The sequence below is a fragment of the Diospyros lotus genome, chromosome 13 (genome assembly GCF_014633365.1).
Source record: "Diospyros lotus cultivar Yz01 chromosome 13, ASM1463336v1, whole genome shotgun sequence".
Classification (NCBI taxonomy): domain Eukaryota; kingdom Viridiplantae; phylum Streptophyta; class Magnoliopsida; order Ericales; family Ebenaceae; genus Diospyros; species Diospyros lotus.
Window position 1 is genome coordinate 36,361,305 of NC_068350.1, and position 26,303 is coordinate 36,387,607.

Here is a 26,303-nt window from a genome sequence, read left to right on the forward strand (position 1 = left end):
TTACACATAAAACCTCTCTTCAAGTTGGTATAAAAAGGGGGACAAAATGATAAAAATCTCAATTGGGGTTATTAAGTGTATATTACTTTCTCTTTCATAAACAAATGACTTATTTTTTCTATAAATATCCAAAATGCTTTTTGTATTTCCTCTTTATCTCTTATTGCTCACTCATTTGTATAAGCAAAAATATTTTAAAAATTAAAGAATTAGTGGTGATGGTAAACTACAATTGCTGACTACCACCATGTTATCGTGTTAGGTTCATAATTGGAGAGAAATAATCTTAGTTTGGTTCATCTCATATATATTGAGGTAGTATTTGTTAAAATGAGTAAGATAAGTTTGTATCAAGATAACTTATTTATAAGGTTCAAGATAACTTATTTGAAAATGGAGGAGAAGTAAATTTATCTAGAAAGTTCAAAATAATAAGTCACATGACTTATTTACAAATAAATTTAACAAATATAATAAAAATCACTTTTATCTGAGATACTTTCCATATCCCACTTTTTTCAATCTATATCTTAGTTAACAAATACTACTTGAGAGAATAATCTGGATAAAGAGAAAATTAGCTAGTAATGATAATTATGTTAAACCCTATAATTGTTGAGGGAGAATAATTAATTTGCACAATACATGGGAGGTTTTCATTATGAGAAATTTGAAGATATATTATTTTTTTAAATGATTTAATTAAATTATTTTCAAATATTTTAACATAATAATTGTAATATCTAGTATTTAATATTAAGAGAATTTTCAAAAAATATGAGGTTGAAAATGGAATTTACAATAGTTTCGGGCCTAAGTGCAATACTCAAAACATAAACAAAAGGTGAGGGACTATGTCAAGCAAGCCAATAAAGTTCAAAATTGTCCAAATAAGCGACATTCGACAAAATCAAGAGATTTTCGAAGGTTTGAAGTCAAAAACATATAATTTGGGACATTCGGGCAAAAGTGCAGATTTTGTAAATTATCCGAAGGAGGTCGAAATAGCAAGTTCTTCAGAAGTTTTTGAAGAAAATGAAGAATATGGAACTTATGAGCAGTAGTGGAAGTGTTAGAAAGTCTAGGGGTATCAAAGGTTGGGAGAAAATGCAATTAAAATTTGGCTAGGGGCTAAAATGCAATTTTTCAAAAATTGCATAGTGTGAATCCGACCGGCCGCACTGTGGCCGCCGGCCAGCCGCCTGGGAACATCGGGAAGGTCACCTGGGAGGTGCTAGGCTAGCTTCAGTCAATGATGAAGCTGTAGGGACTCACCATTGGCCGGAAAAAACATTGAGGTGACCGGTTTTAATGGTGGGAGAGATTTCCAATTTGGCCGAATCTTTCGAAGGCTTAGGCTCGTGATTTGGGGCTTTTCTATTGGTTTGGAGGATGGATTTGGGTTTAAGGGATAAGAACGAGCCAAATTTGATGGGGAATCGGGTCAAAATCGAGTATAAAATAGGGTTCTTGGCCGAGGGTTCAAATTTAAAATCGAGTGAAATTTCTCTAAGTTTTAGGTTGAATCGAGCTTCTAGGATAAAGGGCTTTTGTTCCTTGGGCGTTGAGGATTGTTTCTGGAGCATTTGGAGTCATTTGGTATAAAAATAGAGGGGTTTTCGTGAGTTCGCCGGAAAGTCGGGCTCGACCGGACTGCGACCGCCGTTTAAGGCGTCCTCTGATGGGTGTTTCGGCCATTTGAGGGTTCTATCAAGATCACCTCATCGAGATCTTCAAGGCCCCGTGGTCGTTTTTGCCAAAGGAAGTCGCCGGAAAGCTGCCATAGCCGGAGAAAACGACCGGAACCAACTGCGCATGGGCCTCACTCACCGAGCCTCTGGGTGGCGCGTGAGGTAGGTTTTGTCCTTGATTTTAATTTTGTAATTTTTTAAAATTATTTTAGGAATTTTCATAGAAAAATATTTGGTAAAACTTGATATTAGGTATTTTTTATGAATTTTCGAAAGTAATAAAGGTTTAAAAATAAAGAAAAATAGAGAAAATTGAGGAAAAATATAAATATTAATTTCTAAAGTCCCAATGGTGGATAGGAGACAATTGGTGAATTGGAAATAAGGGTTGCACGAATTTTGAGGCGTGACACGTTTTTCGAGGCGAAATCCGAACATTTTCGATTTGAGGTGAGTGGTTTGACTCTAGTTTTGTCTTGTCTTAAATATGATTTGAAGTGTGTATGGAGAGTTCTGGTGAGTGATTTTACCCTCCCGAGCTTATGATCTACGTGATCGGACCGGTTCTAGTGAGCAGTTATACCCTCCTGAACCCCGGGTTGTTTTGCAAAGGTGTTTCACTTATGTACATTGTGACATCATATGCATATCTATCATGTGATTTATTGCATCAACTATTTTTACTTTTAAAACGAGTTGGTGCATGGCATGTATTTTCATAACATCGGGGTATCGATTTTCATGTCGTTGTTCGGTCCGCATGGGACGGGATGGGGTCTTCTTGAGAATGGGACAAGGTTAATCTTAGTGAACGAGTGACACGGTAGGGCACTCGAGGGATTAAGTATGTCCCGGCAAGGTTAACCCCAACGGAGTGTGGAATGGTTTTATTCCACGGGAGGTTGTGTAATACCCGGTATTAAATAATAAGAGAATTTTCGAAGATATGGGTCAAAATGATATTTAGCAAAGTTTCGGGCCTAAGTGCAATATTCAAAACTCAAACGAAAGACGAATGACTAGGTTAAGATGAGCCAATTGAGGAGAAATGGCACAATTGGACGATATTTGATAAAAATCAAGAGATCTCGAAGAATTGAAGTTAAAAGCACGCAATTAGGAGAGTCCGGGCAAAAGTGCAGATTTTGCAAAACATCAGTGGGAGGTCGAATTGACGAATTTTTCAGAAATTCCAAAAGGAAATGGAAAATATAGAACTTGAGGGCCGTGGTGGAAGTGTTAGAAAGTCTAGGGGTATCTAAGAAATGGAGGAAATTCAATTAAAAGAAGGCTGGGGGCTAAAATGTAATTTTTGCAAAGTTCTTGGTGTGAAACCGACCGGCCGCCTATGGCCGCCGGCGGTCGCTTCTGGGGCATCGGGCAGGTCGCCCGGAGGCTCTAGGCTAGCCTCCAGACGATGATAAGCTCGTTGGGAGCTTCCATTGGCCGGAAATGAGTTGGATGTGATCGGAAATGATGGCCAAAAATATTTCCGATTTGGACGAATCGTTCGAGGGGTCTAGCACTTGATTTGGTGTTTCTCGATTGGTTTAGAGGCTAGATTTGGGCTTAAGGGATAAGGACGAGCAAGATAGGGTGGGGAATCGAGTAAAAATCGAGTATAAAAGAAGGTTTTCGGCCGATGGTTTCAAAAACGAAATTGCTCAAAATTTCTTGTGTTTTTGCTTGAATTGAGCTTGAGGGATAAGGGGCTTTTGTTCCTTGGGTTGAGAGGGTCATTTCTGGAGCATTTGGGATCGATTGGTGTAGGATAAGTGGGTGTTTTTTAAGTTGGCCGGAAAATCCGGTTGGCCGACGCCGCGACCTGCAACCGCCATTTAAGGCATTTTTCGGTGGTTGTTTTGGGCATTTGAGGGTACCATTGAGGTCGCCTCATCAAGATCTTCAAGGCCCCATAGTTGTTTTAGCCAAAGGAAGTCGCCGGAGCCGGAGAAGACGACTGTGCGGCGGCGCGTGGCTCCCACTCGCAGGGCTTCGGGGTGGCGCGTGAGGTAGTCTTTTTCTGTGTTTTTAATTTCAGAATTTAGGTAAAATTATTCTAGGAATTATCATGGAAAAATATTTTGTGAAAATTGATGTTAGGTATTTTTAATGAATTTCCGAAGGTAGAAATGTTTGAAAATTAAATAAAAATAGAGAAAATTGTGGAAAAATAGAAATGTTGATTCCAAAGGTCTTAAATGGTGAAATAGGAATCAATTGGGTCATTGGAAGAATAATTACACAATTTTTGAGGTATGGCACGTTTTTCGAGGCGAAATCCAGACTTTTTCGAATTGAGGTGAGTGGTTTGATTCTAGCCTTACCTTGACTCGAAAGTGTTTTTAAGTGCTTTTGGTGAGTTCTTGTGAGTAATTATACCCTCCTAGACTTAGCTTATTTTACAAGGCTTTTACTTACGTTCGTTGTGTCGATATTCACTACATTGCATTAACTGTTTATTTTTAAAATGTTGGTGCATGGCGTGTAAATTTTTATATCATGTGGGGTCAAGTTTAATTGCATCGTTGGGTCCGTATGGGGCGGTATGGGGTCTACTTGAGATTGGGACAATGCTAATCTAGGTGAACGGGTGTCACACTGGGGCACTCGAGGGAATAATGTTAAAGCAGGTGAACGGGTGTCACGACGGTGCACCCAAGGGATTAACGTTGGACCAGGTGAACGTGTGCCATAGTGGGACATTCGAGGGATTAAGCATGTCAAGGTGATATCTCGAGTTAGACGTGTCCTGCATGTTGTCGTATAGTATGCCATGCTCGTATGTCTTTCATGCATTGTATAATTGTTTCATACATTCACTTAGATGGTTTATCATCTAACATGGGTTATGCCCCTAGAACATTCAACGTTCTAGTCAGGGACAGCAGCGAGGTCGAGGACACGACCGATGAGCCAGTGGTGTTTGTTTGATAATTGTTGTTATTGTATTATTTTGGAAGCATTGATATTATATATCGCTTGACGATGTTGTAATAATTAGTATTAATGTTGTATTCATATGACGGTATGGGAACATTTTGTGTGTAACACATGATAGGCCACGTCATTTTGATTAATTAAGTATTCCGTTGTGTTTATATTGTCTTGTTCGGTTAAGATTTGTTATTGTTATCTAAACGAGTAAAACTGGAACTCTCGGGGTATATATCTGCATGTGGAGATTGTTCTTAAGATCACCGCGAGTGCCGGCTGTAGTTTTACGATGAGTGTTTCATCTGCATGTGAAGATTGTGCTCACAGGCGCCGCGAGTAACAGACTTGAAAAAAAAAAAAAAAGAAACCCCGGGAATTTCCTTATAGTGACACGCCTGTATAAGACGGGGTGTTACATGTTGAGTATGTCAGGGAGATTTCTCAAGTTAGACATGTTTCATGTTGTCATTTTTTGTATATGCCATGCTCATATGTTGTTCATGCATTGTATAAACTGTTTCATGCCATCACTTAGATGTTTTATCATCTAACCTGGGTTATGCCCTTGGAACATTCAACGTTCCAGCCAGGGACAGCTGTGAGATCGAGGAGATGGCCGGTGGGGCCAGTGGTGTTTAAAGGATAATCGTTGTACCATTTTGGGAGTGTTAGTATTTATTTTGGTATATGTATAATCAGTTGTATGACATCGTTGTATCACTTGAAAGTTTGTATTACATATTTCAGTACGGGAATACTTTGTATGAAACTCGTGGTAGGCCACGACATTTTGATGTAATTATTTCGCTATGTTATATCATATCTCGTTTAGTTTTAAGTCTATTGATCTTGTTAGTTAAACGAGTAAGACTGGGGTTCTCGGAATTTTTACCTGCATGTGAAGATTGTTCTTGGAATCACCGCGGGTGTCGACCATCGTAGGTGACAGGTTTTTCATCTGCATGTGAAGATTGTGTCCATGGCGCCGCGTGTGACATACTTTAAAAAAAAAAAAAAGATTCTCGAAAATTTCCTTATAGTGACGCGCCCGTGAAAGGCGGGGTGTTACAATAATACAAAATTGTCACATTATTTTTTTCCACATTGGAAAAGAGAGCTAGCATGGAGTTGGGCAAGCAAAACTTGCTACTTAAAATAACTAGTTTATGTAACCTACTAACTATTCACACAATTATAAAAAGGCATAGTCACGTGTTATTTGAGTATTTTTATTTGAGGTGGATCATCATCATTTTTTTAAGATTGACTAAATTTGGTTGGCCTTGGCATCGTTGGGATAATGGGGTGTGTTGGGCCTTTAAAAGATAGAGTGGCAAGCGCTCGTGGCGAGTCGACAACCATTTTGTTTTTCAAGATATAGTTTACTATATTTGGCGAGAGTGCAATAACTGGTGTTTCTATGATCAATAGCGTTTTGTAGACCAATTACCTTATATGATTCAGAACGCTATTTGAACACATATATCTATTATTTAGTTCTCTCAATCTCTTCAAGAGTTGGCCTTGGTCCACTTATGGCACCTCCTCCTAAGTTGTCTTTAACTGATTTCAATATAATTTCTTATTTTGTTCTTTATTATATTATAAATAATTCGCATTCTATTTTTATTTTGTTTTGAAAACTATGATTGCTCCAATCATGCTCCCTATTCTCCTATCTACTTTACTTTATATTTTATTTATTTATTCATAAATCTTAATTATATTTATTTTATCTTACATATAATTTTCACACATACATAAAATCAATAATAAAATACACAATATCATTAATCCAATACATAAATAAATAAAAAATTCATAAAAAAATCACAAACCCATTATACTTGTCATGCCCAAAATCAAACATTGTCAACAACTTGTCTTATCCGTTGGTCACTACTGCTTCCGCAGGTAGTGAACCACATCTCTTATCTGCTAGTGGCCATCGCTTATGGTGTTGATGGCCGTTGTGGGGGGAGAGATGGCGAGGATAACTCCAACAATTTCGATTGCCACACATGATGAGAGTTTTTTGTTTTGCCATATTTTAGAAGAGGAGAATTGGCAATGGCGAGCAGTGTTGGAGGAAGAAATATCAAATATACATCTGGCTCCCTGTTATTTGGTTTGGTGAACATAATAGCTTATAGTTGAAGTCAACCTTATATACCTTGTAGTTTTTTGAGGACTTTTTCTCTTTGAGTCCCTATATCTCTAGTATGTGTTCATTTTTTCTTTTGCTTTTGTTTCTTATTTGGGATATGTTCTAATTTTACTTGTGCATAATTTTATTTTTTCTGTATCAAGAAATTTTCAATTACATAAGACAAAAACATAAACTCCTATTACATGCAATCAATAAGAAAATAATGTAAATAAAACTACATGTAGTTTATCTTATCTTATTTTGAAGAACTTGTTATTAAGTGTAACAAATTATTTATTGAATATAGTATAAAAAAAACACTTAGCTACTCTCGATAGTGAATTTTATTTGTCTTAACTCCATGCTACACTCCCTCTCAATTTGAAAAATTGACGTGAAAAATTTAAATGAAAATATTATTTAAATATAATATATATTAAAATATATTAATACAAAATAGTATCAAATTTGAGTGTGAAATAGAATTTCCGTTTTAGAAATGAAAAAGGGGTAACAGAAAGGAGGAGGACAGATGGTGATTGGGTCAAACACGTTTCCATCGCGCGTTTTAGGTGTTAACACGAAGAAGAGGAAGAAGAAGAAGAGGAGGAAGAAGAAGAAGCCCAGAAACAGCAAACAAAGCAGATTCATCGAGAGCCATGTCGTCGTCCGCAATCTGCCATCAATTCGCGTGCTTCTCTTCAATCAACCGCGCCAGGCTGAATCTGCGCCGCCGATCAGCTCCATGCCCCATTTTTCGCCCCAAGGTATAAATGTTGTTTCCGCCTCCCGTTCGGTTCCGTAGAAAATGCAGCGATTATTTTTGTTATTTTTTGAGGTTTTTTTTTAGTTGTCGTCGACTCGTTGTATGCAAATTGGGGACAGTGACAGCTCTCCCCTCCTCAAACATGGTACTAAAGTAAGGTTTTTCTTTTTATGTTCTTCGAACCCTAAGATGACAAATGCTGATTGTATATTTTGTTCGATTTTCTCTGCCTGCCACCCAAGAGTGGGTCGTAAATCCTTTTATATTTCGCAAGGAGAAAATATTGATTTAGCTTTGCTTGTTTGTTTTGTGCAATTTGTGGCAAGGAAGTCTCTGCCCAATCAAGGTTCACAATACCTGTTTTACTCGTTTTAGAGTTTCAAAATATATTATTTTTTGTTTCTTGTTTTTCTTTTCTCGGTCACCTAATGGAATGGCACCAAACAAGGATAATGCATATGCATATATCTCTGTGTTTATTAAGTAAGAATAGCTTATAATCCAATACAATTTTGATTGTTCTCATGGTTTCAGTTTGTAGATGCATGAAAATTACTTTCCATTCAAATGGGGATAAAATGCTGTGAAAGAATTGGCTAACTTTTCTTGGGTAGAAATAAGAAAGAGTATAATGGGTTCGCTTGTTATCTTCCAACAAACTTCATAGAATTTTGCTGATATAGCCAAACACAAGCATGCCTGCAGTGTAGGCACTCCTGAGTAGCTCCCAGGCATGTCCCGTGTTCGCCATAAGTACTGCACAATGATTGAAACCAGTTACACCTGCCGCCCTGCTGCCTTGAACAAGTAGTCCAAGGCCATTCAAGCAAGCCATGAGGCATGTCCATGCCACACCCAACCCACTGCATCATGACATTGTCCATTGAATCTATACATGGCCATGAGTTGTTTGTCCAGCTGTTGGCTTGTGCTGTGGCATCCCTTTTCATCATTGTGATATGCCTGTAGGCATCTCGCCACCGGTATTGCACAATGATTGAAGCCAATCACACCCTTTTCCCTACTATGTTGCATGAGCATCCTGAGGGCCATTCAAGGTCATTTGAGCAAGTTGGAAGGGATGGAAACACCTGGCTCACAGAATCATGGCACCCATCCATTCAACCCATACAGGGTTGCAGGCTGCCTAGGGCAGCATAGAGCATAGCAATGTGGCATAGATTTACTTGCCAAAAATTAAAAAAAGAACTTCCAGAACTTAATTGGCAACATTGCTATCAATTGTGGGCAATGCTGGATTCTGTTAAAGAAGTCTCTTAGAATGACATTTTCACAAACGAAGAAGAGGAATCCGTTGTTGCAGAATCAGAACATGAATTGGAGGAGGAGGAATATGATCAATTCAATTGGCTTCTGGATGATGTTGTTCTCCACCAATCTGCAAATGAAGAAAAGGAATCAGTTGTTGCAGAAGCAGAACATGAATTGGAGGAGGAGGAATAAGATCAATTCAATCGGCTTCTGGATGATGTTGTTCTCCACCAATCTGCAAATGAAGAAGAGGAATCAGTTGTTGCAGAAGCAGAACATGAATTGGAGGAGGAGGAAGAAGATCAATTCAGTCAGCTTCCAGATGATGCTCTTCTCCACCTATCTGTGAACGAAGAATCTGTTGTTGCAGAAGCAGAAGATTGATTAAAAACGAATTCAGTTGTTACAATTTTGTTCTCCTTTTCTTCTTCTTCCTTGTCGGTTCAACCATTGATGAATGCTTAAGATCTCTGTTTTCTCTTTATTTGCTCAACTCTCACAGGAACTAAAGGTAAGGAAGAAGAAAAAGGAAAAAAAGAAAAGAAAACAACTATCCTCATTTTCCCCACATTTTTCATTTCCTTGACTCTTCTATCCTAAAGCAAACAAGGAAGATGGCAAATTTTTACTTGCCCTTGTCAGCAAGTTATTTTCCACAAGTTTAAGGAAAAAACTTTATGATTGCTTTGAAATCGTCAAAAGGTACCATATGTCATGTCTCATGAGAAGCATACCATCTGTTGAATCACCAAGGTTTAGCATTTTTTACAACACTGGTTGGAATAGGTTTTATTGTTTGGGAGATTAATCTTTAAATGCATTTTCTGTGTTTTTTTAGTTACAGAAACTGATTAATTGGCTATTGTCTTATTTATGTGTTGAAAGCTTTGTTTATGCACAAATAAAATAAAATTGGTAGGTGTTAATTTGAGTGTGGTTTCTCAAAGTCGATAAATGCTTCTCAATATGGTGAATTTTGGGCTGGTCACATATGCTAACATTATATCATACCATAGTGTAGTAGTTTAAATATCATGTTCTTTCTCTCAGCTATATATATGTTGTTCTTTATATTTTCAGTTAGCTTTTCAGTTAGCGGTTGTTTGTTTGTTTGTTGTTATGAGCTGTTGAGCTGTCTATTTAAAGGCAGCTCCTCTTCAGAATCTATTGAGGCATTATTTTTCACTCTACCAGAAATCTTGCTCGTCTCTTTTCTATTTAGTTTTGTGCCCTAGATTTTTCATTTCATGGTATCAAAGCCACCGATCTAATCTGATGGCCTCCAATCGAACTCTCGATTCTTCCTCGTCTCCCTCTCCTCGTTCTTCCTCCTCGTTATCGATTGCATCTCAGTCGGATTTTTCGTCTGTTGCTAAGGCATTCAATTTCATTCCAATTAAACTCAATTCTAGCAATTATATCTTTTGGAAAGCACAAGTTCTTGCTACGGTGCGTGCTTTCAATCTAGTGTCATTTCTTAATAAAACGACACCTCCTACGAAGTTTCTGGCTGCATCTGACGGTGAAGAAACCGAAGTTAATCCAAAGTATTTGAACTGGATTCGATCCGATCAACTTCCGCTGGGATGGTTATTCTCAACAATTGATCAAGAGGTACTTGCATAGGTGATCCATAGTGAATCATCGGCTGAGGTATGGAGTATTTTAGAAAATTTGTACTCTCGCCAGACTATAGCTAAATCATTTCAAATAAAACAGCAGCTGCGATCTATGAAAAAGGACTCTTTGTCTATAAATGATTTCATCCTTAAGATTAAAACCGTTGGACATGCTTTGGCAGCAATAATTGAACCACTGAATGATAAAGAATTGTTACTTGCTATTCTTAATGGACTAGATCAGGAGTATGAGACGGTTGTTAGTCTTATTACATATCAAATGGACGAAATAGACTTGGAGAAGGTACAATACTTATTGTTGATGCATGAACAAAGACTTTCAATAAAAAATTCTACTGTGAACTTTGATTCGGTTTCTACTATGCATGTAAATGTGGCATCAATACCTTCTGTTTAGAATTCTAATTTTGGTAGTAATCGAAGAGGATCCTCTCAGCGAGGCAATGGTAATAGAGGAGGAGGGAGAGGCCGAGTTAGAGCTTCAAATAGGAGAATCTACTGTCAGTTATGTGGTAAGCCATGACATTTTGTGGATCGGTGTTATCATCGATTTGATAAAAGTTTCCAGCGACCATCCAACTCAAGTTTTGGTAGGTTTGATGGTGGCAATCAACCTCAGTTTGTTAATCAACCTCAGTCTATGAATCAACACCCCTCTAGAGCTTATGTGGCCTCCTTTAGTGATTCGAATGGGTTCTACACTAATGACATGGCTTCAATGCAAGGCTCTCACTATGGTAGTCCTTTTAACTCTTTCACACTTGATAATTTTGCAGCCTCTCCCTCTCTTCCAGATCCAAATTGGTTTGTTGACTCTGGGGAAACTAACCACATCACCTCCAACCTAAATAACCTTTCTTTGCATGCTCCCTATACTGGTGGAGACAAAGTTGTTGTTGGTAATGGTAAGCAACTTTCTATTACTCATGTTGGCACAAGTTATTTGCAATCCAAACCAGATCTAGTTCTTCCCTTACTTGATGTCCTTCATGTTCCTAGTATGAAGAAGAATTTAATTAGTGTGTCTCAGCTTACTCATGACCATAATGTTGTGGTTGAATTTGATTCAAATGTTTGTTTGATTAAGGACAAAGTTTCCAGACTGGTGCTGCTTTAGGGACATCTTAAAGATGGGCTCTATCGGTTGACTCCAGCTTCTTGTTCTGCTGGTGGCAGCACTTCTGCTTCACCCCTAGAACCTTCGTTTGTTTCTTCTACGTTTTCTTCAACTACATGTAATAAACTAGGTACATGTAAAAGGTCACACTCATTCTGTCATGAGTTACCACAGGGTGTAAATGATGTTCAGTGTAATCAAATTTGCCAACAGTGGCATGATAGATTGGGACATCCTTCTATGAATGTACTCAGATCTATGTTGAATAAAATGGGAATTTCCTATTAAGTTTCAGATTTGTCATTTTGTGATTCTTGTAAGATTGGAAAATTAAGTCAGCTTCCTTTTGCTAATCATGATATTACAGCTGTTAAACCCTTGGAATTGGTCTATTCTGATATCTGGGGACCTGCCCCTATTTTGTTTGTGGAAGGCTATAGATACTACATCATTTTTGTAGATGCCTACACTCGGTATACTTGGTTCTACCCCCTAAAGCTTAAATCAGATGCCTTATCTATATTCACTATATTTCACAAGTTTGCTGAACTTCAATACAACACTAAGCTTAAGGTTTTGCAAATTGATAATGGGGGGGAATTTAGAGCTTTCTTACCTTATCTTCAAGCACATGGAATCCAATCTCGCTTTACTTGCCCACACACTCATCAACAGAATGGTGTCGCCGAGCGCAAACACAGACGCATAGCTGAAATGGGTTTAACATTATTGTCACATGCTCATATGCCTCTTCAGTTTTGGGTGGAATCCTTTCAAACAACAGTTCATCTTATTAACTTGCTTCCTTCTTCTTCTCTAAAGTCTCTAACACCATTTGAACTGCTGTATCATAAACAACCCAATTACTTCATTCTTCAATCATTTGATTGTGTTTGTTTTCCTTTTCTTCGTCCATATAATAGACATAAATTTGATTTTTATTCTGCCAAGTGTGTTTTTCTTGGCTATAGTCATACTCAAGCTGGTTACAAGTGCTTGCATCCATCTGGGAGAGTGTATGCGTCTCGGCATGTCCAGTTTAATCCTAGTTATCCTTCTTTGTTTCCTACTTCCCTATCTTCAGTGCCTAAGTCATCCATATCTCAAGGATGTTCTACTATCTTTTTGGATCCTAATTTCTTTCACTCTAATTCTTCATGGTGTTCTTCGGTTGCACCAGCTCCGGTTGCATCAGTTCTGGTTCCCACACAGTCTGGTGGTCAAAGTAATGCTTCAGCTCCAATTGCAGCACGTTTATAGGAGCTGCAATCTCCTACAGCTTCTTCATCTGTCTATGTACCCCTTACTACATCTGTCTCAGTACCTCAGTCTAAACCTTAAGCCATCTAAACTTGTTCCTGCCCCTTCTCTTCATCCTATGGTCACAAGATCCAAGTCCAAACAGTTAGTTGCCCCTTCTCCTCATGCCTTAGTGAGTTTCATTGAGCCTAGTTTCGTTAGTGAGGCCCTTTTAGACTCATGATGGGTTAAGGCCATGAATGAGGAGTATGCAGCCTTGCAGAACAATCACACTTGGGATTTGGTTCCTTTGTCAAAGGATATGAATTTGGTTGGCTATAAGTGGGTGGTTAGGGTGAAATATAATGCTGATAGTTTTGTTCTTAAGTATAAAGCCAAGCTGGTTGCTAAGGGCTTTCATCAAACTCTCGGTATCGATTATGCTGAAACCTTTAGCCTGGTTGTTAAGGACCCAGCCATTTGAGTTTTGTTTTCTTTGGCAGCTACATATGGATGGTGCATTCAACAGGTTGATGTCAATAATGCCTTTCTTAATGGAGATCTAACTGAAATAGTTTATATGGTCCAACCTGAGGGCTTTGTTAGTACTCAATTTCCTACCCATGTCTGCAAATTAAAGAAGTCTTTGTATGGGTTGAAGCAGGCTCCTAGAGCCTGGTATATGAAGCTGCGAATAGCCCTACAATCTTGGGGTTTTGTGCAGGCTGTATCAGATGTATCCTTGTTTATTAAGAAGACTGCTGGTTTTGTGCTTTATGTGTTGATCTATGTTGATGATATTCTACTCACTAGTTCTGATAATGCTGCCCTTAAGTCGTGTAGTAATGCTTTGGACACTCATTTCGCCCTTAAGACTCTTGGTTCTGTGAACTACTTTTTGGGTTTTGAAGCTTATAGAGATAGCAGTGGTATCTATCTAACTTAAACTAAGTATGTGATTGACTTACTGAAAAAGACTGCTATGCAAGATAGCAAGCCGTGTGATACTCCTATGGCTACTGGAGTTTCGTTAACAGATGAAGGAGAATTATTTTTCAATCCCTCTTTGTATAGAACTCTCATTGGCTCATTACAATATTTGACATATACTCGCCCGAACATAGCTTTTACAGTTAACAAATTGAGTCAATTTTTGTCCACTCCCAAGGTTCAGGATTGGTTAGCTTTTAAGCGTTTGCTTCATTATCTAAATGGCAGAGTTGGTTTGGGCTTAGTTTTCTCTCCCTCACGAGCTGATTTGTCTTTGCAAGTATACATTGATGCAGACCATGCTGGCTGCAAGGTGACTTGGCGCTCTACAAGTGGTTTTTGTGTCTATTTTGACAAGAATCTTATTGTTTGGGGATCCAAGAAATAGACTGTTGTTGCTAGGTTTGTGGGAGAGGCTGAATATCGTGCCATTGCCTTGGGTGTAACTGAATTAATGTGGTTGAAAACATTGTTTCAAGAGTTAGGCTATCCATGTGCTGCTGTTCCTATTGTGTGGAGTGATAATTTAGCTGCCAAAAACATGTCTGAGAATCCAGTTTTTCATTCTCAAACCAAACACATTGAGGTTGATGTTCATTTTGTTCGAGAGAAAGTGAAGAATGGTGAAGTAGAGGTTAGGTATGTTCCTATAGCTAATCAGGTGGCTGATGTTCTTACAAAAGGACTGCCTAGAGACCGGTTTAAGTTTCTACGAGCAAGGCTTGGTTTGGTTTTGTCTCCTGTGCATGCTGGTTCTACAGATGCTGAAAGATTCTCTACACTTGACCACTCAACTTCTATGGAGTCCGATTTGAGGGGAAGTGTTAGAGTAGTTTAAATATCATATTCTTTCTCTAGCTATATATATGTTGTTCTTTATATTTTCAGTTAGCTTTTCAGTTAGCGGTTGTTTGTTTGTTTGTTGTTATGAGCTGTTGAGCTGTCTATTTAAAGGCAGCTCATCTTCAGAATCTATTGCGGCATTATTTTTCACTCTGCTGGAAATCTTGCTCGTCTCTTTTCTGTTTAGTTTTGTGCCCTAGATTTTTCATTTCATGCAGGAATTCTTTCAAGTCTTTTTTTCTCATGGGTTAAATCATGAGTCTCCATCGTGGCTCGTTTCGACATTTATTTTTCTTATAGAAATTCAGATCCTATTTTATTTCATTTTTTTTTGGGCCTTTTTGATTGCACTTTTATTGGACAGATACATGACCATCTTTCTTTTTTATGGTTTTGAATTATGGGTAATTAAGGATCAACAACAAAATAGGAGCTTAACTGAAACAAGGATGGTATATTAGATGTGTGGTTATACAATGTGAGAGAGAATTCAAAAACAAGATTACACATCATAAGCTTGGAGCGTATTGAAGATAAGGTGAGAGATATGCAATTAAGATAGTTTGGACATATGAGAAAAAGACAAATAGATGCACTTGTGGTACAAGTACATGGAATGGAAGAAATTAATAATGAAAGAGGTAGAGGAAAATCAAAGAAAACTTGGTGTGAAACCCTTAATATGATACAGGTATAATGGCCTTATAGATATAGCCATGGATAGAGATGGTTGAAAGTTAGAATTCATGTAACTAACCCTACCTTGTGAGATTAAGGCTTGTAATTGTTTTCGTTGTTGTTAAAATCTAGTTGTATAAATTAAAATAATTGTCTCTAATATATTATAGCATGTAGACTAGGGAGTACAAACATTTTATTTTGGGTTTTGTACCTCAGATATGTATTAAATAAGGACGGGCATTCTGGGACACATGCCAAACATGCTGAATGGCATGCCCTATTTTGTTATTACTTTTATTTTTAGTGGAGGGTGAGTCTTGATAGCAGAAATAAGGTTAGTCCTTTGTTGCTAGAAGGTCACAACTTCGAGATTTGGAAATAACCTCTTTGCAAAGCGAGGGTAAAGTTGCATATAAAAACGACTTCCCCACCCTTGCAAAGCGGGGATTCGGCGGACCTCATACACTAGGGACGCTTTTTATTTTTGTTTTTTGTGCTTTTTTCTTATTGTGTTCATGAACATTACCCCTGAAAAATAGTAAATATTTGCTCAGTGCTTTTTATACTGCAGACTATGTTTAAAGTAGACATGCTTCTTTGATATCAACATTTTTATCATAAATTGCCCAACTTTCGAGCCATTTTCCTACTGTCTGCTAACTGCTTTATTTGACCTAATTTACTGCATCTTTAGCTGGTCTAAGTATTGGGTATTTAATTTTGTAGGTACTGGTTGTCATGAGTGACAATGGAAGTGGCACATGGATGTCAGGGTCACAGACAAAGAGCAATCTAAGTTATACTCTTGATGCTTCAAGATCTCATATTGAAGGGTCAGCAAATTCCTTCACAACCTCAGAAGAAAATTTCAATGGCAAGGGGGAGAATGAGCCAAAGCAAGACCATTGTCTCACTCAGAAGAAAAGGGCAGCAAAGATCCATGATTTTTGTCTTGGCATTCCATTTGGTGAGTATGCCTCTGTATTGGGCATGTACTTCGGATATTTTGTTTTCACCCAAAAATTAGTAGGCATATCCTGGCTGATGAGTGGGAGAAGTGAGCCATTAGTTATGTACTTCAGCACCATTGTCTATGAAATTAATTAAGGATTCGTTGATTATGTTTCTAGTCTCCCAAACTACTCATAAATGTACAATTTGCTTAAAGTGTATGAGTTCAGAAGATGATTGCCAGCTTTATGACATATCATTTCCCACTTATGGACACATGACTTGGAATTATAATGATAGCTTATATCATTCTTTTGGCTTTGTTAGATTTTTCACATTGTCATTGTATTCCATTTGTATAATTTATGGACACATTTCTGTGAGTTTCTGGTTGCTAGTTTAACATGTATTGGATGCCATGTCTCTTATGGTGTTCTAAGAATAATAAAACAAACCATGATCTTTATCAAGTAATATACTGTATAATATCATGAGTTGGAGAATGATTTTATTGTATAGGTTATTCCCAGGTATATTAGAGCATTCCCTTCAGGGCTTTTGTCATCATATTTATGTGTACACGTTACACATACAAAATGGAAAATGCACACAATTATTGTTTTGACATCTTGATGTAGGATGACTGCAGAGTATACTCCTACATTAGCACAAACTAATGGAGTCAGCAACAGAGGGCTTCATCTATGGCCAGCCATTGCTGATTTTTAATGGCTACAAAGATTACCTGTAAACTGTAAGTGAGGCTGGTTTGGTTTATGGTTTTTAGGTTGATGAAAAAATTTGGTAGGTTTGTAAAATAGGTTTTCAAGGAGGGAAATAAATATAGGCCAGATCTGGCTAGGAATTAAAATGCATAAATTGTGAGACAGGATTAGGATTATATTTACAAATTGCAAGATCATTCTGCTCAAAATTTGTTAATAACGTTTTCTCTATTAACTTGGCTTTATGAAGGATTCTTTAATCTAAAAGAATTTGACTTACAGGGGGAGCTAAGACTTTGACTTATGAAATCATGTATGACAACTCAAAACTGTATAGAAAGACAAGGGCCTAATAATGTGAGTGTGATTATGAAAACTTTACTGATGACCTATATAGCTCATTTCTGCAATTTTGAGACTATGAAATTATCTACAACCAATGAAGTAAAGTTCATGTAGAAACCGAAACGATTTACTTTTTCTAGATAATTATGAAATGGGATTCTTAATGTGATTACGTATTTAACTGCACAAGGGTCTGTTCAGCAAGTTCCTCTGTTTTATTCTCTACATTGTTTCTACCACAGGGTATGTGATGCCTTGAGACCTCAGTGACCTTCTTTATGGGTGGATTCCAGAGGCAGTAATCCCATTTTCCTATTCCCTAAGTTCTGTGTGTTTTTGTGAACTGCTGATTTTATGCGGACTGTTTTTCAATATTTAACCTTCATGGTAACTTAGTGTTATGGTGACCCATGTTTGTTGTATCTGAAGTCTATCCAACATTGGGCTATTTTATTTGGCTTGCTATCCATACCCCTGACTTTTTGTGCTAATTGATTTTTTTTGCTGATTATATTTTTCAATAGGTGGGTTTGTTCTAATTGGGGGGCTTGCTGGTTTTATTTTTACAAGAAATCCAACTACCTTAACCACTGGTGTACTCTATGGAGGTGCTTTGCTAGCACTCAGCACTTTTAGCTTAAAGGTCTGGAGACAGGGAAAGTCAAGCTTACCATTTATACTGGGACAAGCAGGTACCTTTTATACCCATCATCTAACATGTCACAATATTGGATATTTAAACTTTGTGCTGTTGGATTTTATACGTGTTGTTCCATACTCTTCTTTACCTAGATGAGGAAAAATATTAGCAGTAAAACTTATCAGATATTGAAGCTTTTCCAATTACTTATGTTACTTAAGGATCTTTTCCAATTACTTATATTACTTAAAGATTTGCTTTAAGCCCGTTTCTCTTTGCCTTAGTAATGAATGAACTCACTAAACATATCTAGGTGGAGGTGCCTTGTTGTATGCTAGTATGCTAGTTGCAGATAACATTTTCTTTATGGAGATGAGACAAAAGAAGGCTGAATACTAAGCTCAAGATATGGAGGAACACTCTAGAATCTAAGGCCTTGTTCTCTTTGCTATTTTTAGGCCGTTTTCGTTTTTCAATTTTCCAAAATAGTGAAAATGTGTTTACTTTCGTATTTTTAAAAACGCATTTTCGAAAAAAAGGAAAAAATTTGTTAAAAAAAAAAAAAAAAAAAAACTCAAAAACAATAAAAAGTTGTTTTGGCTGTTTTCATTACAAACACGCTCAAAATTTCCAAAACGCAGAAAACGCTACAGAATATAGACAAAAAGAACGCGTTTTCAACAATTTCAAAATAGATATTCAAAACATAAAATTGAAAATGAATTCAAAACTCAAAATTGAAAACTGAAATACGAAAAGAACAACCCCTAAAGGTTTTAAGTGGAGCAAATTGAAAACCAAATTTATAAAATGTAAGTTCAGTAAAAATATAAGTGTGTGTCATAGCCCGAGGGCAAGACTATAATTAGTGGATGGTTAGTATTGTAATTAGGAGTTGGTATAACTGCGATTAGATCCCAAGTTGCACATGGCCACTTGGGAGCTCACGACAGGGAGTTAGTTGGAAGAACTCTCTAGATTGTAACTATCTCCTATAAATAAGAAGCTTCTTGTGAGGATGGGGATTATGTGAGGTTTAATTCCCCAAATCCTCTCTCTCTCTCTTCCTCTCTTTCTCTTTGATTCTCGTGTTCTCTCCCTTCATGCCAATTCTCTAGTCTTGCTCAATTACGGAAGAATCCCCTTTGTTAGATCTCCGATCTGACATTTGGTGTCAGAGCTAGCGACTTGGCCAGGATAGCGGACATGGTTGAAGGCACGCAGGCGAAGCAAATGGAATCTAGATTGGATGCCATTGAATTTGGGATGCGACAAAACCAGGAGCAAGTAGAAGATCACCTGGAGATGTTGGACTTGGGTATTAGAAACACTTAGGAAGAGATCAATCAGAGTTGATCAAAGAATGTGACCAATTTGGAAGGGAGCCATTAGTGGGCTCTAGGAGGAATTTGCTAGATTAAGTCAGCACGTTAGTGCTGTCTTGAACATGTTTGCTCGACAGCCTAATGCCAGTCTCTTGATGAACTTTCCTCCTCAGGCTTTATCGGCGCCAATCCTAACGACGCTGAGGGCGAGGCAGAGGCCTAAGGATTAGATGGAAGCAGGGGATAGGGTGGAGGCAAAAGAAGACAATCTGACTCTAGGAATTGGCGGCAACCACTCCAACCCTCCAAGGCCATGAATGGACATTCCCGCTTTTGAACTGGACATACCGTGATGGTGGAGTAAGAGATATGAAAGGGTATTCTACCAATACATGATAGCCTAAAGGGAGAAGGTGAATATGGCTGTGGCCTATCTAGATGATGTTGCTGACACATGGTTCTAGAATTGGAGTAGAGGACGGGTAGAATGGAGTTGGCCAGAGTTTGTACATGGCTTGTGCAATCAGTTTGGGGAAAAGTCGAGAACCAACGTCATAGAAGAATTCAATAAATTAAAGTAGAGGGGATCCGTGGAGGAGTACTAGGTGAGATTTGAGAAACTCTGATCCTTGTTGTCCTTATTCCACCACTTTTTAGATGAAGCTTATTTTGTATCCAGCTTTATCAATGGGTTGGATGATCATATCTACCCCACTATTATGATGCTCTGCCCCACGTCAGTAAGGTAGGCAATAGAGTGGGCACATCTTCATGATATGGGCTTGGAGGCTTTTGCCAAAAGGCACAAGTTGTCTCCTAAAGGATTTCGGGAGGAGAATTCCTATGGGGCAATGAGCAAGGGTAGTAATCAACCTTGGTAAAAAAATGGGGTGACAGTGAGGCACCAACCAACACCACCCCCAGTTAAGGCCCTGACTATGGGTTAGAAATGACAGTTGGGGCTTTTTTTCATTGTGGGGAGAAGTTTGGGCCAGGGCATTAGTGCAAGCGAATGTTACTTACAATGGAAGGCTAAGGAGAGGAGGAAATAGAAAATGAAAGAGTGGAAGAACAAGAGGAGTAGATTGAGGGGGATGAAGAAGGGGAAATATCCATGCATGCTTTGCAAGGATGTGCATTGGGTAGGGTACTAAAGGTAAAAGGAAACTCGTGATGCTCATCGACAGTGGCAGCACTCACAGTTTCCTTGATGAGGAGACAACCACTACTCTATAGTGTGAAATGCAAGAGACTCCCCAATTGTCTGTGCTGATTGCCAATGGGAGTCGGATGGTGAGCCAATATAAGCGTAAGGAATTCAGGTGGGTGATGGGGGGTCAGAAATTTTCAACTGACTTGAGGATTCTTCGGCTTGGGGGATGTCGCATCGTGCTAGGGGTGGACTGGATTCGGACAGTGAGTCCCCTAGTGTTTGACTTCAATACTCTGGAGGTCACTTTTGATAGGGAAGGTCAAAAGGTTACCTTGGTGGGGTGTCAAGAGATGGGGGAATGTAAGACAGTGTCAGGGAAGAGGCTATAGAAACTCTTGGAGCAAGGGGGAATGTTGGTAGGGCAATTACATTCTCTATATGCCCTGGAGAAGGACAGTGACTAGGGGGAGGATAGTTCTGTCAACTGGCTGAGGAGAGGAGGCCAACCTATGGCCAAGGCCCCAGAGCCAAGCACCACTCAGGTACACTCACAAGACCCTATTCACTTATTGTTAATGGAGTTTGAGGATATCTTTGCCACCCTTCCCCCACATCGGTTTCTTGATCACTCCATTCACCTCAAACCCAATAGTGAACCAGTTAACCTAAGAGCCTATCGATACTCCCTTGTCCAAAAAGCTGAAATTGAAAAACTAATTAGGGATATTCTAGACAAATCCCTCATCCAACCGAGTTAAAGCTCGTTTGCTTCCCCGATCCCCTTGGTAAAAAAGAAGGATGGATCGTGGAGATTCTATGTTGATTACAGGTAATTGAACTCCTTGACAATCAAAAACAAATTCCCAATACCCATCATTGAGGATCTCCTAGATGAACTTATAGGAGCATCAATTTTTTCCACATTGGACCTTACCTCAGGGTATCATCAGATCAGGATGAACCCTAATGACTGCCATAAAATAGCCTTTCGGACCCACCAAGGAAACTATGAGTTCTTGGTGATGCCATTTGGGCTCACTAATGCTCCTACAACTTTTCAAGCCCTAATGAACCATATTTTTGCTTCTTACCTCAGAAAATTCGGGGTGGTATTTTTTGATGACATTTTAATCTACTGCTCTAACCTAGACCAACACTTGACCCACCTCAGAAAGGCATTTGAAATCCTCAAAGGCCATCAACTTTACATGAAAAGGTCTAAGTGCACATTTGCATAACTTAGAGTGGAATATTTGGGCCATATTATATCAAGAGAAAGTGTGAGCACTGAATCGAGCAAAACAGAATGCTTGATTGATACTAACTGAGAAGGATAGGAAATATATATAGGATACAACTCTATCTCTTTCCTATAGAGTAGGAAAGGATTGGAATAATCTAATCCTAAAAACTAGGAAAGACTATCTCCTAAACTTTAGGAGATAAAACAAATAAAAACAAACTTAAACTAATTTAAATACAATAATATAACAACCAGATAATCTACAAGGATAATTCTCCTATCATTTAATTTATTTGAATCTTCTTTTCTTGTCCAACACTCCCCCTCAATCTGAGGAATAGATGCAGGTCATTCCCAGCTTGCTAATCAAGGATTCAAATCTTGGTTTAACCATGACTTTTGTGAGCACATCTGCTAATTGATCAGCAGTTGGAATATAGGATAGAATTATCCCTCCTTCATTAATTTCTTGTTTTATAAAATTCCTATCTATCCTTACATGCTTCATGCGATCATGCTGGATTGGATTCCTTACAATACTGATTGCAGATTTACTATCACTGTATACCCTTGTAGGTTGAGTCAAGGGTATCCTTAGGTCTTCCATTAGCCTTTCTAACCAAATAACCTCACAAATTCCTTGGGCTATGACCCGAGATTCAGCCTCGGCACTGCTGCGAGCCACCACAGATTGCTTTTTACTCCTCCATGTTACTACATTTCCCCACACTTTAGTGCAATAGCCAGTTGTGAACCTGCTGTCCTCTAAAGAACCTGCCCAATCTGTATTAAAAAAAAACTTCAATTCCTCGGTCCTTTGTCCTTTTAAACATCAACCCTTTCCCAGGTGTCCCTTTAAGGTATCTTAATACATGAAAAACAGCATTCATATGTCTCTTTGTAGGAGAATGCATATATTGACTAATTAAACTTACTACATAGGCTATGTTCGGCCTAGTAAGAGATAAATAGATTAATCTTCCTACTAGCTTTTGGTACCTTTCTTTTTCCACTGGGATGTCATCATCCTTCTCCTCATATTTCCAGCCTTTATCTAATGGTGTTCCAGCTGGTTTGCAAGCCATCATCCCGGTATCTTTGAGTAAATTCATAATATATTTCCTTTGAGAGATAAACAGGCCTGCTTTACTCCTTGCCACCTCCTTTCCTAGGAAGTATTGCATATACCCTAGGTCTTTAACCTCAAATTCAGCCCTCAGTTGTTTCTTTAATTCCTCAATTCCTTGCATATCATCCCCTGTCACAATTATATCATCAACATAGACGATTAATATAGACTTCCTTCCATCTTTAGTGGATTTAATAAACAAAGTATGCTCAGATTTCCCTTGTTCATATCCTAGCCGGATTAAAGACATGCTGAATTTTTGAAACCAAGCTCTAGGAGACTGTTTTAACCCATATAAAGATTTCTTGAGTCTACAAACCTTTCCATTGTTCACCTCATTTTCAAAACCGGGTGGAATTCTCATGGAGATCTTTTCATCTAGATCCCCATTGAGGAATGCATTTTTAATATCAAACTGAAACAAGGGCCAATCAAGATTAACATCTATAGAAAGAAGTACCCGAATAGAGTTGAGTTTAGCTACAGGAGCAAAAGTCTCCTCATAGTCTATCCCATAGGTTTGAGTAAACCCTTGGGCCACCAATCGAGTCTTGTACTTTTCAATACTCCCATCGAAATTGTGTTTGATAGTAAAAACAAACTTACATCCAACTGTTTTCTTACTTGGGGGCAGCTCAACCATCTCCCAAGTATGATTCCCAATTAAGGCCTTCATTTCTTCCATAACGGCATCTTTCCACTTAGGATCATCCAAAGCACCTTGGATATGTTTTGGAATTTCTGTACTATCAAGTCTGGCAATAAAACCTCTGAATTTGGGAGACAATTTTGCATAAGATAGATGGTTTGACATAAGATATTTAACGCATGACCTTACCCCTTTTCTTAGAGCTATAAGAACTGCCCAATCGAGACCATCTCCTTGAGGAGCATGACTGTCCGTGCTTTTGTTTTTAGTGCTGTTTTCAGTTTCCTCCCCGCCTTCACTGTTATTTTCAGTCTCCTCCTTGCCTCCACTGTTATCTTCTGTTGATGCATCCCCTAAAGAACTGTCACCTTCCGTTGGACTAGCTTCAAGGGTAGATGATTGACCATGCTGAGTCTGTGGAAGTTTTTTAGGTCTCCTAGAATATACAAACAGTGGGGAATTTTGATTTTTTTGCTTAGGAGTTGATTCTGCCAGTACATTGTCAAAGATAGATACTTCTGCCCCTTGACAGGATGCTGGTAGAGAAGTAGGAAGAGGCAAAGAGAGAGGCACAAGGTCATGTAAGTTGGCAAAAGGAGCTGTTCTTGAATAATAAGAGAGGTTCTCATAGAATGTGACATCGGTAGAAACATAGAATCGACGAGTAACAGGACAATAACACTTGTATCCCTTTTGAAAAGGAGAGTACCCAACAAAAACACACTTGAGGGCTTTGGGATCTAATTTTGTGCGGGATACATTGTAGTTATGAACATATACCACACATCCAAAGATTTTAGGATCAAGAGATTGTAGAAACGGTGCATGAGGATAGATGTCACAAAGAGTCTCAAGTGGGGTTCTAAATCATAAAGGTTTAGAGGGAAGATGATTTATCAAATAAGTGGTTGTAAGAACAGCCTCTCCCCAATATGAATGAGGAACATGGGAGGTAAACATCATAGCCCGAGCCACCTCTAATAGATGTCTATTTTTTCTTTCGGCCACACCATTTTGTTGTGGTGTGTAGGGGCAAGGACTTTGATGCAATATACCATGTTCATTCAAATAATTAGTCAAGTCATGGGAAAAATATTCGTGACCATTATCGGTACGCAAAATATGAATATGAGCTTGAAACATATTCAAAACAAATTTATGGAAACATTTGAATAGGCAGCTAGCTTCAGATTTATCCTTCATAAGATATACCCAACATGCCCTAGAATGATCATCAATGAAGGTAATAAACCATCTAGAACCAGATATATTAGGGTGTTTAGAGGGTCCCCAAATATCACTATGGATCAAATGAAATGGTGTTGAGGGCTTGTAAAGGTGAATAGAATGATGAGTTTTGGACTGTTTTGCAAGAGTGCATTGCTCACAAGAAAAACTTTGGTCTTTATTGATAAAAATGTGAGGATACAAGAATCTAAGATAAGGAAAACTTGGGTGTCCCAATCGTTTATGCCATAACATGGCTTTGGCATTGGTTGTAACAATTAGAACAGATTTATTCAAAGAGAAAGAAGATGAAATGTTTCCAGTTAGCCAGTAAAGTCCATCCTTAGCTTCAGCACTGCTAATCATCATCCCCGAAGCTTGGTCCTGAAATAAACAGTAGGAAGGGAAGAATATCACTCTACAGTTCATGTCATTAGTGAGCTGACTAACTGACAATAGATTGTAACTCAATCCAGGGACATATAATACTGATTTAAGTTGTAGTTTCGAAAGACAAACAATTCCACATCCTAGAGTAGGAGAGGTTGTTCCATCGGCCATTTTAACCTCAATTAATGTATCACACGGCTTGTATTCAGTCATATGTCTTTTGGAACTGGACATGTGATCAGATGCACCCATGTCTATTATCCAAACATCCTTAGGAAGTTTTTGTGATATCAGAGAAAAATGAGGGGTACCTTTCTCTTTTTGGATTGTTGATGCAATGGGTTGATGAGTAGAAGGACTAGCAAGGGTAATACCTTTGTTTATTAGTCTGTAAAGGACCTGGATCTGTTCTTCTATTAGATTCAGATCAATTTTGCTTCCAATTTCTCCAATTGTTTCAGCTACATATGCTGTGCGGGTGTTTTCTCTCTTGTTTTTAGGTTTCCAATTGGCATGTTTGCCATGGATCTTCCAACATGTGTCTTTTGTATGGTAGGGTCTGTTACAATGGTCACACCACTGCTTCTCCTTTCCTACCCCTTTTGAAAAATTGTCTCCCTGTTTAACAGTTGCAAGAGTAGAATTCTGATGGGTTAGATTTGGATTATCGAGTTAGTTGAGCATTACCTTTCGCCGGCTTTCTTCTCTTCTTACTTCAGCAAAAACTTCCTTGTGAGATGGAAGGGTTTAGTGCCCAAAATCCTACCTCTTACTTCATCCAAATCAGTGTTAAGCCCATAGAGAAAGTCAAATATCCTATCCTTTTCAATCATCTTGTTATACTTCATGCTATCAGTAGTACATTCCCAACTAATGGTATGAAACAAATCTATTTCATGCCATAACTCAACCAAAACATTAAAATATTCTGTAACACTTAAGTTACCTTGTTTGGTTGTTCTAATGGCTGACTTTGTTTTAAAGTTTTGAGATGAATTCTCTAAGTCGGAATACATCTCCTGAACCGAATCCCAAATCTCCTTGGCTGTTTTGTGGAATAGATAAGTTCTCCCAATCCGAGGCTCCATAGAATTGATTAACCATGCCATTATGGTTGAGTTTTCGGCCTCCCAAGTGCCATAGGTAGTGGCTGCAGCAGGAGGAGCAGGAATTTCACCGGTTAAATAGCCAGATTTTCCTT

At 38.3% G+C, this 26,303-nt stretch overlaps 1 protein-coding gene across 1 annotated transcript in view; it reads left to right on the forward strand.

Annotated features, from left to right (window-relative positions):
* Nucleotides 1-7,326: 7,326 nt before the first annotated feature.
* Nucleotides 7,327-26,303, forward strand: part of LOC127788532 (protein FATTY ACID EXPORT 1, chloroplastic) — a 30,812-nt gene continuing 11,835 nt past the window's right edge. The window contains exons 1-3 of the mRNA XM_052316940.1: nucleotides 7,327-7,544; nucleotides 16,052-16,292; nucleotides 17,871-18,038. Of these exons, the coding sequence (XP_052172900.1) occupies nucleotides 7,437-7,544; nucleotides 16,052-16,292; nucleotides 17,871-18,038 (517 nt within the window). The 5' untranslated portion in view covers nucleotides 7,327-7,436. The remainder of the gene's footprint in view (nucleotides 7,545-16,051; nucleotides 16,293-17,870; nucleotides 18,039-26,303) is intronic.